This window comes from Lissotriton vulgaris, chromosome 8 (assembly GCF_964263255.1).
Source record: "Lissotriton vulgaris chromosome 8, aLisVul1.2, whole genome shotgun sequence".
NCBI lineage: Eukaryota > Metazoa > Chordata > Amphibia > Caudata > Salamandridae > Lissotriton > Lissotriton vulgaris.
In genome coordinates, this window is record NC_141696.1 from 1,245,777,246 (window position 1) to 1,245,795,270 (window position 18,025).

At 44.7% G+C, this 18,025-nt stretch overlaps 1 protein-coding gene across 1 annotated transcript in view; it reads right to left on the minus strand.

The window, feature by feature from the left end:
• Positions 1–18,025, minus strand: part of LOC147698549 (lysosomal proton-coupled steroid conjugate and bile acid symporter SLC46A3-like) — a 215,363-nt gene that overhangs the window by 133,102 nt on the left and 64,236 nt on the right. The window contains exon 2 of the mRNA XM_086935160.1: positions 5,470–5,729. Coding sequence (XP_086791286.1) covers positions 5,470–5,661 — 192 coding nt within the window. The 5' untranslated portion in view covers positions 5,662–5,729. The remainder of the gene's footprint in view (positions 1–5,469; positions 5,730–18,025) is intronic.

Consider the following 18,025-nt stretch of genomic DNA (forward strand, 5'->3'; position numbering starts at 1 on the left):
CTCAACATCTTCTATCCCGATGACACCGAGCTCATCCTCTCCCTCACCAAGGAACCCAACATCACCAGGCACAACTTCCAAGAAGGGATGAAAGCAGTCACAACCTGGATGAACAACAGCTGCCTGAAACTCAACTCAGAGAAAACAGAAGTCCTCATCCTCGGCTCCACCCACTCAGCTTGGAACGACCCCTGGTGGCCCCCTGCCCTCGGAAACCCACCCACCCCGACAGACCATGCACGTAACCTCTGCATCATACTGGACTCACTATGAACTGGACTACGGCAACACCCTCCAAGCCAGTAATCAATAAAAAAAACTCTGCTGCAAGCTCCAGGGTGTCCAGAACACTGCAGCCAGACTAATCGTCTCTCCTTCCATTCCCCCAAGAGAAACCTCTGATCAGTCGACCTCTCCCTGGTCACAGTCCCATGCTTCAGACAGGACCAGAGTGGGTGGAAAGTCCTTCTCCTACCTCACAGCCAAGAGCTGGAACCACCTCCCCCTCCACCAAAGCCCTCTCCTGCCCAAGTTCAGGAAAGACCTCAAGACTTGGCTCTTCAGATGACCCCAACAGAGCCGCGTCCCCTCGCCCCAGTGCCTTGAGACCCTAACGTGCGAGTAACACAAATACAAAGCACTGATTGATTGATTGATCAATTGAGAATCAAGACATTTGAAGAAGAGGGTGATAGCAGGCAGCAGAGGTCTTGGGATTTAAAGTAAATAAAACTACTTGAACCAGCTAGGAACTGTTCCTGGAAAAATAGCTTGACCTTGGTTAATGGTGTTGAATGCCAGTGAGAGATCTGAAATAATGAGTTTAATCATTCAGTCTGCTACGAAAATTTTCTTTCAAGTTTTTCTTCTCTTGTAGATGGGCCTCTATTGGAGAATGATGCTGTCAAGTGACTAATAACAAAGTTGAACTGTTAAATTGCAATAGGAACCAGCCAAAGTTTTTCAGTGCTTCATTAGGTAAAACACTGCAGTAGTGTTATCCATTGAGATGTGAGCAACATTTCCCCCCAGAGAAAAGTATGACAGGACCTTAGGCCTAGAAAAAGGTCAGTGGGTCCTGTGACTTTTGTAATGAGCAACTCGCCATATTGGGATTAGTGTAGAACTTATAAGACATGAAAACAGACCCATTTCAACAGTGATGACAATGGAGACTACAAGAACGAGGCTCCAACACTTGGCTGGGAATGAGGCTCTAGAGATAGAATCTATTTCTGGCCCAGATAGTACTACAAAGTCTCATCTGTAGCCTACCCAAGGGTATGCCAAGGATGCAAGAAAGTCATCAGACCTCAGATTCTCTAAAACTACCACACTGAAGAAGCATGATGAATGGAAAAATATACCATGGTCCAGTTCACAAATATAATCCTTCCCGGAGATGGAAATGCAGAAATAAGTGAAATCTGTCACTGTTCATATGAACTGAAGCATACGGAAAGGAGCAAAATAAGAATTTGTCAGGCGGACTAAAAATCCAAGTATGCAGCAGAGCTGTTTGCAAGGGCCAGTTTCTGCCGATTTTGTTACAGGGGGCCGATATTGCAGGTCCCTAACAAAAACGTCCCCCAAGGGCCCAAACCAGCCCCCACCCTGGTTGGCCAGTCCGGTCCTGATGTAATTTGCCTCTATTCTCCCTGCCTAATTTAGCAATTTGAGGACCCATAATTAAAAATTCTGTGTTAAAGAAGAGGTCATCCTTTTCGATCCCTGTACTTACTGCTAAAAATGATACTCCTAATACTGTAGAGCAATTCTATGGCTGCATGGGCATAATGGATATAAAGAACCCTGATATCCTGAGCTTAAAGTATTGTTCTATGTACTGAGGCATATATGTAGGGTGGTGTTATTTCACACAACAGATACTTGAAGATGGTCAAAAACAGACAAATAATAACTATTTCTATATGTTTAACTATACTGTATGACTTGGAAGATTAAGACTTGATTGATCATGATACAAAGGGAAACAGAACACTAATAAAAAAATAGAGGACTTTCCTTTACCAACCACTGTAATTTTTTAAGTTCAAATCTGCATGAGAAGTCACACATGGATCTCCTGTGCCACAGAAAGAGTAAGTTCCATCACTGGCTTCGCCCCAAGATTTAGCAGTTCCTTCAGAACCTGCAGGATATTTTATCACCTAACTTTAAATAAGGGTTTTCTCTCCTTTATGTACAAGAAAAATAAGGCGATGTAACTCAATGCACTGTGAAAGCAATGGCGTCACCACCTCTCCATGCAAACATAAAGGATTTGCTTGCTTGAAGTTGTATTGTAATCTCACCCCATTCACTCTTGTCAAACCTGGACTCCATATTAGATTCCAAGTGCAAGCATCTAGGGTAGCCTTCACTTGTTTACACAGGATCCTTCCATTATCACTCCCCCCTTGCATGTGACAGTTGTCAACGTTATACAATCTTGGCTTGACTATGGAAACAGCTTGCCCGAGTGTGTCAAAGGCTATTTTAAACCAATTAAAGTTGTTTTAAACACAGCAGCATGTTGTTGCTGGCATCAGTAAAGGGGGCCATGTTGAAAATGTGCCCTTTCTACAGGGTCACCACATTTTTTTTTCCTTTTTGCTGAACCCTATTTTTGCAGGTTATAGAATTCTGTGCTATTTTCCACTGCAAACCAGACGTCGTTTGTGCTCCTCTCTTCAACATGTTAAATTTGGTATACTCCTGACTAGCATATTTAACTTACCTATACATCCCTTTTATATCATACCACTATGTGCCCAGGTCCTGCAAGAGTCGCAAGTGGACTGCAGCACCCACTGTGCCATCCACAACGGTGGCAATGCAAACATGACTGGACTGCCACCAGTAGCCTGGCTATGCAGGCTTTAACTGCAAATTCGACCTGCCAAAATAACCCTTTTAACAAGCTTAAACCTCCCTTTTAAATATTCATCAATAAGTAGTCTTTATTACTCATAAAGGCAGTATGGGCAGTAATTAACAGTAGGACACACAAAGGTTTAATGTCAAATGTTTCCTTACCGTGACAACCACCTCGAAGCTATTTTCACTGTTTCAAGATTGGCTGTTCCACTGAACTGGTAAGCAATATTAAATACTAATCCTGTATCTCGGGAATGGAACTAGCTAGAATAATAATTACGTTTTAATTGTTCATAAAAATCCAAGTTAGTGGCAACGTTGGATTTGTTCTAAATATTTCAGAAAAGTAACTTTTTGAAAGTTACCATGCCTCAATTACCTGGTAGCAATAACTGCATTTTGTTCTCCCACTTAGGCCAGTAGCACATATATATTGTTCTGTCAGATGTACTATTTATGGCAATTATACCCTTCAAGAGGGGTTACTCAGAAATCCTCTCTCGTTGTATCAATCAAATTTACCAAATTCAAAAATCAAGTCATTGTTCAATTTCATGGAGTATATGTGGTTTACAATAGTTAACATTGCTTATGCCAACTCACAGAGTGCTCCACGTGCTTAGACCAGCCAGCAATTAGCATTTAATTAGGTGTGAATGAGGGTGCTCCCAGGAACAAATAATAGGCTGACCTAAATTGGCAGAGAGGATCCATATGAACCTGAAATTGTGTGCAGGGGAGGTTAGGAGGTACCTTTCACATTAAAGTGGCAATAATTCCAGCTTGAATGTCAAATCCTGCTTGAGAGGCCCGCTGGGGCTTTTCATATGACTCTTTGAGCGCACTTCAAAGAGGACTCCACTGTCACAGGCAAATGTTAGCCGACACCTGTGCAGGGGGTCTTCTGTTGTGTCCTGGGCTAGTCAGGTGCCAATCACAGTGGACCTCATTCGATAGTACAGTGTCACAGTCTGTTTTACAGTTCTGCTGAGTTTACATATAACATTTGGAATACACTTAAAAAAAGAAAACAGTATGTCAAGATAATTTGTGTGTATCCACCATCCGACTGCTAAAAGCTCAGCTCAACTTTGTTAGAACAGACTTCTGTCTCTGGGTTTGTTGGGGGTAAAGGGACTGCATGAAACTGATTTTAGTGTTATATGTGGGGTTACACTAGGATTACCATAGTACACTCCCCATACACACACCCCCAGTTCTCAGAGCCAAGGTTGAGTGTGGCTGAAGCCTTTGGTCATCTTGAAAATGCCTATAATGGGTCAGATTAGCCCCGGGAACCTTTACCTCACAAGTTAGGGTTTGTGTGCACCTGCTTGTGCCAGGCATAAATGTGGCATCTCCAAGCAACCACTTCAGAAACCTCCGGAACCTGAGAAGATCAGAAGAGGACTGGACTGAATCTGCATTACTCAAGAGTCCTTGAGGACTGGTCCTGCTCGGTCTTGTACCCAGGAAAAAGAAGTGGACTGCAAGCGCCAAAAGGCTGACCTTCTATTTAAGCTTTAGGGAAACCACAAGCTCCTTTTTTGCAACTGCCTAGCTGATCAGTGGCAACTGGACCTGGACTGTACTGCCACCCTGTGATTCTCTAAGTGCCTCCCCTAAGGTCCTGGGGGCTTTAGATGTGTACTCATGTGGTGGATTGGGACTGAAAAGACTAAAGTCAGGGTAAAAAATGTTTGACCACGATGAACCAGACTAGTGTACCCGACCCATGTTCCACCATGGTCAGCATCAAATCCCAGGTTACTGTGACCATTGACTACAATAGGTACTTTGGGCTTCTTGGTACTAGTTCTACTTAAAACTTTAAAAATCCATATCTCCTAGATCCCTTATTGGATTTTTGCCATTTTGTTTAATAAATTCTACTCTATTTTTCTGATTCCTTTTGCATTTTGACTTAAGACTGTGTTAGTACTTACTTTACACATTGCCTCGAAGTTAAGCCTGACTGCTCTGCGCCATTGCTACTGGAGGTGTTGAGCTCAGATTTATTTAGTGACTTTAGTGGTTCATCCAGACAACTACTGCGATTATTTCTTGAGGTGGGTACTTATCCCCCTCAACTAGTACCCCAATTTCTGACTGACTACATCTTAAAAACTCAGATCTCTGCAATGGCTGCAACTGTATCAACAAATAACGCTCCGACTAGTGTGTACAAAGTTGCCCCAAATAACATCAGATTATTGGGCAGCCAAATGTAACTGACACTTCTAAAAGAGCACTGATATCAGTTATATGGCTGTATTACAGGTCCTGGCAAGCAACTGGGTTCGAACCATCAACAACCAGGTGTGTTAGAAATGGGGCCCACATTTTCTCCATCACCGCCACTACACCCTTAAACACATTTGCCCTCACTATGTGGAAGGAATCAATTTTACTAAAAGTTACAGTTCTTTAAACATAAGATTTATTCCTCTGTTAATCTTCATCTATGGCATCAAGGTACTTTGGTTATAAAAACTGATGCAGTTAACCTACTAAAGCAAGTGCCTACACATCCTTCAATGGCATCCAGTGGAGCCGACACATACATATATTCATCTATATACGTCTTACCTTTTGATCTATATAAAAAGGGCTGGATTTGTTGCTCTCACATTCATTAGAAGTCTGGTTTTCTCCATAACTGGAGTTGGTTGTTTCTTGCCATACCCGCCGATAGACAAACTGCTGCAGCAGTGGGAAGGTTAGGTACGAAGCGAAGCAGTAGAGCACCACCACGGGCTCTACGAGGAAAAACTTCTTCATTTCTGCACTTCATTCACCATCAGCTTTGACAATGGAATTCACACAGCACTCATTTTATGGAAATCCATCTGCAAACAAACAAAGATGTAGATGTACTGAGAAGATGTGTAAGAAAAACAGTGCAATACCAAGGTTATAGGCAGGGCCAGCCTTTGCCATGGGGTGTTGGGCTAACACCCGGGGCTCCAACCTACAGAGGGGGCCCACAGAGCAATCTGTATTAAAGTCATGCATGCAGCTATGGCTCCAGTGGTTAATTTTAAACTGCTTTTAATCACTTTGCTACACGTCAAGGTGGTGTTAATAACACACTGTCAGCTCACTTCTTTCCCCCTCATATTGACCTCCTACCCTATGCTGCTCGCATTAACAAAGCCCCACCCGCTCCAACAACAGGGCAATAGGATTAAGGAGATGAGCTGTGGGTGATGCACACGAGTTTGGGGAGGAACTGAGAAACTACAAGGTATGTTCCTGTGAACACAAAAGAGAACCCCTTTCTGTCTCACTTTATTCACCAGCAGGAGGGAGAGCGCCAAATTTGTTTCCAACCAGGGCGCTTCCCAAATAAAAACCAGACATGTTACGGGGCCAAATTTCAGGTTTTGCATATTGAGAATGACCCTCAAATGCAAAGAGATATCCCAAAGTGAACATGAAATCCACTCCAGACCTCCTAATTCTTGAATGTCAGTGATGTATATTCAAATGTTACTGCATCAAGTAGCCGCTTTACGAATCATACCTGGACGTTACCAACCAAAAGAGAGACTGCAATCAAGCAACATCCTTCTTGCCCCACACCACAGGTGCTTTATAATTAAGACGGACCTTAAAAAATGTTCAGCATCCCTAGACCTATACTTCGCCATGAGAAAAGTTATGGAGGTGCTCGCAAAACATCTGAAAAAGGAACTTGATGTCAATCAAATTGCCACAAAAAGGAAACTAGGTAGTTCGAATTCTTTAGAACTTGGAGATATTGCTTGTTATTCTGAAACTAGAGAAGCAATTAAAGCAGAGGTGAAGCTGAACAACAAGGCCTGAGTGATGTGCACCATTCAAGCAAGAGAAGTGCTCTACACCCAGAGGAGCGAGTAGATAATGGAGGATAAGCAACCATTTTATTTTTTTTTCTACGCTACGTCCCACCATTCCTCATGGAAGCAGTGAACACTTTAAAGTGAAGGCACTACATATTCATCAGTGGTCTTAAGTAACAAAAAGTGACATGCAGCATTTTACAAAATCCCTCTAGATAAATAAATGGTCAAACACTTCTATAGACATAGGTGAGCAAGACTAGAAACCAGATGCTTTACAGAACTGAGATGAGCATCAGACTGGTTAGTCAAACGCTGCACTTTTACATGTGTGATGTAATCAAGTGGGTGGTTAACAAACGAAACCTCCATATTCATAGACTATATGCGTGAGATTTACTTCAACCCTGGGGGACATGATCAGTTTTCTGAGCTCCTTTGTAGGAAGCCAGAATTATGGAAGACTTTGTGCAGCAGATGAGTATCAGAATCGATTCTTTACTGTCTATACATTTTTTGAACGACTCGTCATAATCTAACGATTGCTCCCGCTTACTTTACCTGCTCACTGACAACATGCATACAGAAAATCTGTTTTTGCCTTCCAGGGTAGGAATACATTTACATAACGTTGTGCTTACAATCCCTCCTTTGGCAAAGAACAGTTCAAGATCAATATGGTGGAACCTATCGCGAGGAGAACGGAGTTAACCCTCACTGCCCCTTCAAATAGATAGAATTCAACTGACATCCAGGTGATGACAACTATGAATGAATGAATGAATGAATAAAAAATAATTTATAAAGCGCGAACTAAGCCCAAGGGCATCAAGTCGCTCTACAACAGACGGACCTACAGGTACGACCAGTGTACATACTAAGATTTACTTTACAGAGAACAACCAGGTCTTAAGGGACTTACGAAAGGGACTTACTATAAGGTCAATGTACATGCCACATGTGTGCTGTACATTAGAAAGAAGCATAAGTTGGTAAGAAAAGGACATCGATTAACTAGTGTGGTGTCTTCTAGATGGTCCCTCTAATTATAGAATGCTGCAACAGAATGTTGGGCTGCATTCCAGGTCCATTCAGGTGATCTGAGTAAAGTTCCAGAACTGGCAGTTGAGTCAAGATCCTGTAGCTGGTGGTTGTGAGGTGCTCCGAATATAGAGCCCGCATACCTAAACCTGGATGGCGTGATCTTTACAATGGCGATGACTGAGCACCTCAGAAACCCATCCACACCTCCCCGATGCTGGTAGGAGTGGCGTTCGCTCAAGCCTCAGAAGCTGATCTCATGCCCGGCCTATAGACAAAGTAGACTGTAATATTACAAACAGTTTATGGCAAGGAAGTAAAAGCATAATACTACCGTGTGTTGGAGGGGCGTTAAATTAACAGTAACTGTGGAGTGGAGATCAGCTCTAGTTTATGTATGCACGTAAGACTCACAGAAACTACTCCCGAAAAGGCTGAATGCGTGTTCTGAGAAGCAGTGCTTCGCTAGTCACTTAGGCCAACATTGAAAGTGCCCTGCAAGGGTTTAATCAGCAACAAAAAAAAAAAAATCATTTGGAATGGTATACAATCTTTACAACAAAACTTTTACCACGCACTACCATTACAACGCAGTCATTACAACGCAAACCATTACAACGCATTGCGCTGGGGGGCGCTCTAGGATAGGGAATAAGTTTAATTTACTATCCAACACCTTCCCTAGTGTCCACGGGGACTGGAGTTGGAATAGTTAAACTTTTCACTATCCAGCACCCCAAAGCGCTATGCGTTGTAAAGGCATGCGTTGTAAAAACTGTGTTGTAAAGGTATGCGTGGTAAAAGTATGCGTTGTAACGTCATACATCCATTTGGAATGCATTAGGTCTCGCATTTCTGAGAGTTAAAGCTATTAGCATTGTAAAAGACAATGCCTTTTATTTATGTTTTAAAACCCAAAGCATAAATAAAAGGCAGTATCATTTACAATGCCAATAGCTCAAACGCATGTAAATGCGAGTCACCTATTGCATTGCAAATGCTTGTTCATATTTGCCAGAGTTTTAATATTTTATACAATTGGAAGGTGCTGCTTTGCTTCTAACGTTTAACATTTAATAATGAATATCAAAGAATCACTTTGCACAGCGCTAATAATGCTTCCAAATTCAAATTAAAGAGACAAAAAGTATAAAGGACGCACAATAGCCAACAAAGGAACAAAAACACGGTGGTTCAAGAGTTGCACACTAAAGACACATGATAAAACACAGGATCTCTCAAAGTACACCTGAAGCAAAAGTTTAAACGAATGTGGGGTATTGCAAAATGTAGGCTTAGAAATTGAGGTGAGGTCTGTCAACAGGGAAGACTATATGGGAAAAGAGGTGAGGTCTGTCAACAGGGAAGACTATATGGGAAAAGAGAAAGTGTGGGCTAATTTCCTCTTAACCTAAAGAAGTCCTAGATGATATTATCTCGTCAATGTCTACTGCAGCTGAGAAAAAGAAACACCCTAAATATCTTATTGCAATCAATATTTGTCTGTAAAAGCCCTGGTAGACTCGGCCCTGCTCACTTGTGTCAAAGAAGTGTTTGAAAAAGAGTTGAGGGGTGTGGTATCGGACATCATACCTGGTGGTTATGATGGACAAATCTTCAAATTAAAGGTTTTGTGGGGCAAAAATAAAAAAATCTGAGTAGTAAGATTAAGGAAAAGTGTATGTTCCTGTTAAAGGAGACAGTGTACTCAGTTGGCCTCACCAGAAAGAGCTAGGAGTTTAGTTAGATCCCAATGCCTCTCCCCCCGTTAGACTCAGGAAAGATTACATTAATGAAGTTGAGGGTAAGGATGTACAAAGGATTCTTCAAATGGTAACTCAACCTGGATTTGTTGAGGAGTTCCCAGAAGTGTTTTGTGGGGAAGAAGTTGCTTGAAAGGTTATGTGCATCAAATAAGGCTCAAAAAAGAATGTTTGCCTGTTGTGCACAAAGTGAGATCTTAGATCTATGAGAAATGCAGTTGAATCTGAACAGATTGGGTTGACTTAAGAGCTCAGAACAATTCTGCAGTAATACATCATTTTCCTTTGGCCAATATCACGGAATTGTTTTTTTTATTGCATGGTGCCAAATTCTTCACAACTCTGGATCTCACCGCTGCGCATCACCAGATTAGATTAGATTGCACTTGGAATCTAAAGACCTTAGTACTTTAATCACCCTTTTTTGGAATGTTCTGTTTTGTGAGGATAACGTTGGGTCTGGTGTCTGCAGCAGCATTTTTCCAGAAGGTAATGTATAAATTGTTTGGCGACATGGAAGGAGTAAAATACTTCCAGGACAACATTCTAATTTATGAAGAGTCACCAGAAGTGCATGATGGCAGGGTAAAACAGGTGCTGGAGACACTCAGTAAGAATGGTCTAATGCTAAAGATGAGTAAATGCAAGTTTAGCATGAAGGAAATTAAATATTTGGGACTCTGTACCAATCATGAAGGCATGTCTTCCAAGAAAGATCTGGTTTCCAATATCCAGACTCTTGGCTGTCCAAGTACAAAAGAACAAACTTGTGTCCTTTTTATGCATGGTTGAGTTTCATGCCACATTTGTAAAAACATACAAAATGAGACACTTACTTAAAAAAGTAAAGGAGTTCAAGTGGGAGGAAGAATGTGAAAGAGAATTTGTGAATGTCAAGGAGAGTCTGATGCGAACTAAGAATTAACAATTTTTCAACCCATCTTCAAAAACGCATTCTATTGACAGATGCCAGCACTTTAGGTTTATGTTAATGCAAAGCGAGAAAGATGTGATTTAAGACAATAGATCACATCTCTAGATCATTGCGAAGAGCTGAAGCAAATTACTCCTCAACTGAAAAAGAAGAGTTGTGTCTTCTGGGCCGTCAAAAACATTTAGGAATTTCTTGAGGAGAAAGTTTTTTATGATAATGACAGACCAGAAGTCATCAGTGGAAGTATTGTTAAAGAAAGGACTTGATGCCATTTCCATGTGAATAGGCCGATGGGTTGGTGGGTTGCAAGATTATGCATTTGATATTCAGTATGCTCCAGGAGTTCAAAATAGTGTACCAGTCTAGGCTTACCTCGCTGAGAGTGAAGGTGACTATGGAGAACATATGAAAGTGTGTGTGGTCTCTAAATGAGCCATTTTGCAGGAAGACTAGCTAGAGGCAGTGAAGAATGATCTGGTGTTGCAAAACGTGAACATAGCCATACGTGAGGTGTGGAGATTGGACTTCTGCTACGATATAAAGTTCTAAGAGTCTTGGAAAGTGAACAATGAATTGTCATGTGAGAATGGAATTGTGTTAGGAGGAAAGAGATTAGTAGTTCTGGAGATACTTAGAGAGAAAGTCATGGTGCTAAGATATAGGAGGGACACCAAAGTATGAGTAAGACAAAAGCGAGGGCGAGATAGAACTATTGGTGGCCCAGCATGGGTCTACAAATTTAGAGGTTGGTAAGGGAATGTCTGGACGGTGTGAGAAGGAAGAGGCTCCCACGAAACCATGGGAAACATTGTGGTGGACATTGTGGGTCCTCTGCATGGTCAGAGAACTGATTGTTATCTGCTTGTTCAGATGGATCAGTTTTCTTGATTAGCTGAGACTGGAGTTGTGTGCAGTACAGAGACAAAAAGGTAGAGTTTCTAAACTAAATTCGGAATAGAAGGTTTGCCAGACACCATGCTTACAGACAATGGGCTGCAGTTTGTTTTTAACGCCTTAACCGCGGCGGTTTTTCCGCCGTGGTGCGGGCGTTCTAATAGGTGGGTGGGCGAGGTAGTGCTCCCATTGGCCAATGGCTGACTGGAGCACGCAAGGGGTTAAAGAAACTGAAACATTTCTCAAAAAGAAGTGAATCAAACACAGAAAATGTTCATAGTATCATCCCAAAGGAAATGGAACAGTAGAGGTTTAATAGAGCAATCAAAGAGCATGCGCAATTGGAGAGGAGTGCTAGTAGGAACTGAAAAATGGTCTCAAGAGATTTTATGTGCCTATAGGTTTACTCCACATTCTACAACGGGTAAAATTCCTCTTGAAATGTTTAGAGGAAATAAAGTCAATACAGAAATGTGTCCAGGGTTGAAGACCGGAGGTAAAGGAAATTGTGTCCAGTGGTATGTGGATAATGGTTTGAGGAGAGAAATGAAGTCTATTGCTGATCTCAAGTCCAACTATGATCTGCGCAAGACTGTTACACAGCACAACTTTAATGTTGGTATTAGTAAAGAATTCAGTGAAAACTAGCAGTGTGTCAAAATTATTGGGTCTCTTCAAAATGGTGAAAAGCTATCCTATCACAATGCTATGAAGGTACAAGATGGGAGGTTCTGGAACCTGAACCAGGTGGTGGCATTCAAAAGGTAATCATATTTCAGTAAGTGACTTTGTTGTCATTTACGTGCCGTGATGCATTTTCTTTGTCATTGCATTTCCTTTACTTTGTTGTTTTAATTTTTCTCTTACAAAATGTCTAGTTTGCACTTTTGGAACTGAATTATATTGTTTTTTTATTGCCCGGTTTCTTTTTTTGAAACAGTACAATGCATTTTACATTTTTGAAAGTTTGGATGTTTGGAATTTGTAGTTTAGCTAAATTTTCTATTGGTTGTATTGTTGGGAGAAGAAGGTGTGTGGTATCTTCTAGACAGTTCCTCTTATAGAATGCGGTCACAAACTGTTGGGCTGCATTTCATGTCCATTGAGCTGATGTGAGTAAAGTTCCAGATCTGGCAGTTGAGCGAAGATCCTATAGCTGGTGGGTGTGAGGTGGTCCTATTAAAGAACCTGCATACCTAAACTTAGATGGTGTGATCTTTATATAATATTCGTGGATATTCAGTGAAACAACTAGGGCAAATGTTTTTATTTCCGTAGCAAAGTCAGTTAAAAAGCGAAACTAAAATAAGTGGGTGGTGGCGAGGAAGGACCAAATAGCTTTGCCACCCTACCACAAATACAAGGTGCCTGGAACCATGGGAACAAAAGTGAAAGAGTGACAAGGAGACCTGGAAGTGGATCTTACCCGATTCAAAACTTCAAAAGTGCTTTTGGCCTACTGTAAACCGCAGGTAACGCCTGCAGGATGTGAATATGGAAATATGCGTCCTGCAGATCCAATGCTACCATCCAGTCTCCAGGGTCGAGGGCAGACAAGACCTGAGCCAGAGTTAACATCTTGAACGTCTCCTTCCAGAGGAAGCGATTGACGTTCCAGAGGTCTAAGACAGGCCATAGGCCCTTGTCCTTCTTGGGCACCAGAAAGTAGTGGGATTAACAAACATGACCTACTTCTGGTGCAGTAACTCGCTCGATGGCCCCCTTGGCCAAGGGGGCCACAACTTCCTGTTGAAGAAGTGCCAAGTGTTCCCGCGACATGCAGTGGTACTGGGGTGGCATGGCTGGAGGGGTAGTCTGGAAGGGGAGAGAGTAGCCCCTTCAGACTATTTGTAAAACCCACCTGTCTGTAGTGATGGTACGCCAGTGGGGGAGGTGATGGCGAATCCTGCCGCCCACTGACGTTTGATGTGCCTTAAAAAAACCAGACTAGGAAGGTTTGGAGGCAGTGGTGGCCGGGGTGGAGGTGGACTGATACACCTGCTGGCACCCTGACCCGCCTCTGTGGGTACCACGTCCGCGGCCATGCTGAGACTGTTGCTGCTGCGGCCTGTGGCTCTGAAGTGAACATGTTAGGGCACCCCTTCCGTGGACACAAAAGGAGTGAAAAGCAGAAGGAGGAGGAGGAGGGAGAGTGGCCGAAAGACCCAAGGACTTGGCAGTAGCCCACGAATCCTTAAAATGCTCCAACACACTATCTGCCTTGTTGTTAAAAAGGCGATTGCCATCAAAGGGCATGTCCATCAGGTTGTTCTGGACATCCCCCGAGAAGCCAGTAGTCCTCAGCCAGGTGTGGCGGCGGAGCGCCACTGTCATGGAAATCACTCTGCCCAGCGAGTCGGCGGTGTCAAGGCCACATAGTAATGTGAACTTTGCCGCATCTCTCCCTTCAGCAATAGCTTTAAAGAGCACTGTCCGGGGCTCCTCCAGACACTGAGGCAACACCTGCGCCACTGTATCCCACACAGAGTGTTCCAGTCTCTTGGATTCCCTATCTGGAGGTGCAGTAGGGAAGGCGCTTTGGGACGTGGAGGCTTGGACAACCAAGCCCTCAGGGGTGGGGTGTTGGGAGACAAAGAGGGAGTCGCCCGGGGCCAGGCAATGGTGTCGGGCCACGTTCCTATCCACAGGAGCCCCTGTGTTAGTCCTGGACAGGGTGCCCAGAAGAGCGTCCGAAAGTGCATCATTAAAGAGAGCCTCAGCCTCCCTACGCAACACCACTGCATAACTTGCACCATCCCCCGTAGCCATGCTAGGAGGAGCTAGCATGCCATGGTCAGGAGAGATGTCAAGACCGCTGGCATCCCCCAATTCCTCATCCCATTCCGGATAAAACTCACACTGTGCTGTGAGAGGGTCCTCAGACCCCTCCCAGTCCTCCCCTTCCTCTGAAGGCAGTGCAACAGGTCGAAAATACGGACGCTGAGCATAGGGAAAGAAGGGTCCCATCAGCGTTGTGTCCACTTCAGGGCCAAAACCAGGAAAGGCGTAATCTGGGGGTGGTGCTGATGGGGCCTGGATCCATGGGGGCCCTGTGGCACTGGGGCCGGAGCCAACAGCGATGCCGGAACCAAAGCTGCCGACAGTGAAGTGCGAGGACCCCCAGTCGGGCCCGCGGGGCGCAAAGGCATGCCGGCAGGGCCCGATGGCCCAAAGAGGCGTGCCTTGGCTGACAGAAATTCCTGCAGCTGGGCCAGAGTAGCTAATTGACCCGGGAAGGGTGGGTAGGACGACGGCGACACGGTAGGCTCAACCCGCACCCTCAGCCACGTAGCCCGAAGGGCGAGGGGAAGTCGGTGAGCGATGGCGCTTCTTCGACTTCTTGTGATGCTTCGCCTTACCTGACCCCGAGTGCAAAGACTTCAATCCTGAAGAACGATGGTGATGACTTCGCGACCGGTCCCTCAACCTCCCACGGGACCGGGACCTTGAGCAGCGCGGCGCCGACTGCCGGACTTCAAGCTACTTTTGGGACCGCTCCCGCAAAGTCTTCTGCGCCATGGCCCGGCAGTCGGGGCACGACTTGGGGTTGTGGTTGTGGTTGCGCCCCAGGCAGTAGAGACACACTCCGTGCGGGTCCGCCACCTACATCATTCGATCACCGTCCCCACAGGACTGCAAACCGGGCATCCCTACGGCACCAGGAGTCAAACATCTCGAAAAGAAGAGACAAAAGGCCTCTGAAAACTCAGTCAAAAAGTGACTGGAGTACCGCTCTCTCCATATCTGCTTGCTGGCGTGGAAAAAGAAAGAACTGATGTCAGCACGCGAGGGTGGCGTCTAAGTAGCTTCAACGACGTCATCTCGGGGACCACGACGCCAATGACAGATGCGGTGCCACACAACACCAACTTCCGACGCGCAAGGGTACTGCTGATGAAAACTTTCCGGATCCAGTCTGACACCTGGGGGTAATTCTAAGGTAAGGAATCTATCACTATGTGTTTCTTTCAGATACGAAGTACACTTTGTAGAGAGTGCGAAAAATCCCCAAAAGGTAGATAAAGGTAAAATTAGATAATACCAACTCTCTTATTTGTGGTAGGTTGGGTGAGCAGTTAAGTTTATCAGAGGGTAGAGTTAAGCATTTGTTGTACTCAGAGAGGCAATAAATAAGACACACACAAGAATAAATCCAACATAAATTTGTAAAAATAACATTGATATTTATATAATTTTTAAGACCATAAACAAAGTTCTAAGGTACGCACTTTGAGAGATATAATTTTGCAAAGTTCAATAAATATATCACTTCTTTGCACAATTACGCACTATAGGAAACAATAGGTGGGAAAAATCTGAATATTGCATTGAAATTCAGGCAATGCTTTCATGATAGTCATCTTCTCGTTCTAGGTCGATGGTGGGGCCAGGTCCAAAGTTCAAGTAGGAGGAGTTCAGTAGTGTCCCAGATCGGCCGGGAGAAGGGGTGCTGAGGTATTGAAAGCTGGTGTGCAAAGACAAAGGGGCCCACTTGAAAATGCACTGCACAGAGGGACTTGCAAGTCTGGTGGATCTCCTTAGAGGGAAGAGGTCGCAAACGCCTGGGAAGGAGGGGAGCAGGGCTGGTTGGTTGGTGCTGGGGCCAGTGGGGCCTGGTGCAGAGCGAACCAGTCAGCCATCAGTCTTGGGGTCTTCGAGGTCAGGAGCAGGCAACTTGGAGAGGAGAGCCCAGGACAGCTGGGGCAATCAGGAAGTGGGTATTGTGTGTCTCAATGTCCCTTGACGGGTGCTTGCTTCTAGTACTTTAGCAGTCTGGAGTGGACTCCTCTTCTCAGTGTTTGTCACTGGGGGGTCAGTATCCCGGGTATTGGTACACCGCAACTCCGATAGGTCCTGGTGTCTCCAAACTGGTTTGTGAGACAGACCCGACCGTCTGGAGCGGTTGTGCCTTTACTCGCTTCGGTGCTGCATCAAGGTTGTCAGGGAGCAGCATGTCAACAAACCAGACTTCACGGGATAGGTGTCTGCGGTGTACAGGGGAGTGATACCTTCACATCAAGGAAGCTTCTTGGCAATTTCTTGAAGGCTGGAGGTGCTCGGGGTTCTTGGAGTCCTTTCAGGACGACACAGCAGCAGCGATTATAGAGCCCTGGGAGCAGCAGTCAGTGTTTAGTGCCTTTTTCTTATGCAGCAGGGCTTCTGTTCTCAAGCAGCGAATTTCCCTTGTCCTGGTCTCCTCTTGCCGATCAAATCTGATGTTCAGGTCTCGGTGTGCCAGCTAAATACCGAATTGAGGGGTGTTACAAGGGGAGACAGGTAGTAGCCAATGGCTACATTACTTTAGGGGGCCTACAACCTCTAGTGACTACTTCCTGTGGGAGGAGGCACAACCCTAGCCCTGGGCATCCCAAGATAATGACATTTCAGAAGAGACATTCACATCGCCTACCATGCCCTAAAAGCAGTGCAGGCTAAGTGGGTATCCTCCTGCTAATCTAACTAATGTTCCGGCCTGTCCTCCTGCCAAAAGTGGAGCAGGAAAGTGAGATTGGCCTCCCCCACTATCAGGATGTTCCTGGGTTGAATTTCAAAGGCGACATTGCCAGAAACTGTAGGTTTTCAGGGGAGACCCTAAAATGTATCTCCTGTGTGAATTTATTAATACATCCATCACTCTTTATGGCTTCCCTGTGCACTTACAACATCTCAGAATAGACTGGACATTGTAGGGACATATCTGCTCATGCTGATATGCCCACACATAGGATATAGTGCACCCTGCCTAAGGGCCAAAGGCCTGCAGTAGGGGTGACTTACCTATATATCTTATAAAGAGTATGGAAGACATGGCACACAAGGCTTGGTGCAGGGAAAACCGAAGAGTCGACATGGCACAATGACACACAGCCTGCAATGACAGAGTAGATAGGATTGCTGAGGGGTCCTTGGGGTGGCAGAAGGAGTGCTGCAGCCCCAGAGGACCCTCTTTTGTACCTATTTCCTAGGTACCAGGGGTACCATTTACTAGGGACTTCAGGGGGAACTGAAGTTGTGCCAATCTTGGTACAGTTTTTGGGATAGAGATCTGGCACTGGGGCCTGGTTAGATGGGACTTTGTGCACTTACAGTTTGAAATTACATCAGACGTCAGGCAAAACGTGGGGGCTAACCATGTCAAAAGAGGCACGTTCCTACAAGTACCTATTTGCACCATGATCTTCCTTTACCTGGAGGGGTATGAGGACTTTTCAATCAATAGATCTGTCAGATCCTCGGCCGGATTAACAATGTTTCACATCAGGGACTGGATGAGCCACAATCACCTCAAACTCAATCCAGACAAAACCGAGTTGGTATTGACGGGTGGTTCATCCAGCCCCTGGTCCCCCCACTTCTGGCCCCCCTCTCTTGGCTCTCCTCCTGTTCCCTCCTCCTCAGTCAAAACACTAGGCATTAAACTTAACTCCCAACTCACCCTCCACTCCCAGGTCAGCTCTGTGGTATCTTCTTCTTTCCTCTCACTGCGTACTATACGCAAGGTGTCCCGTTTCTTTACTTTTTCTGCTCTCAAACTTATCATTCTGGCCATGGTGGTGTCCCGCCTGGACTATGGGAACGCTCTGTATGCCGGTATTCCTGCATACAGTCTGCGTCGCCTACAACAGATCCAAAACCAGGCGGCCCGCCTGGCTTTTAACCTCCCCAAATTCCACCACTCTACCCCACTT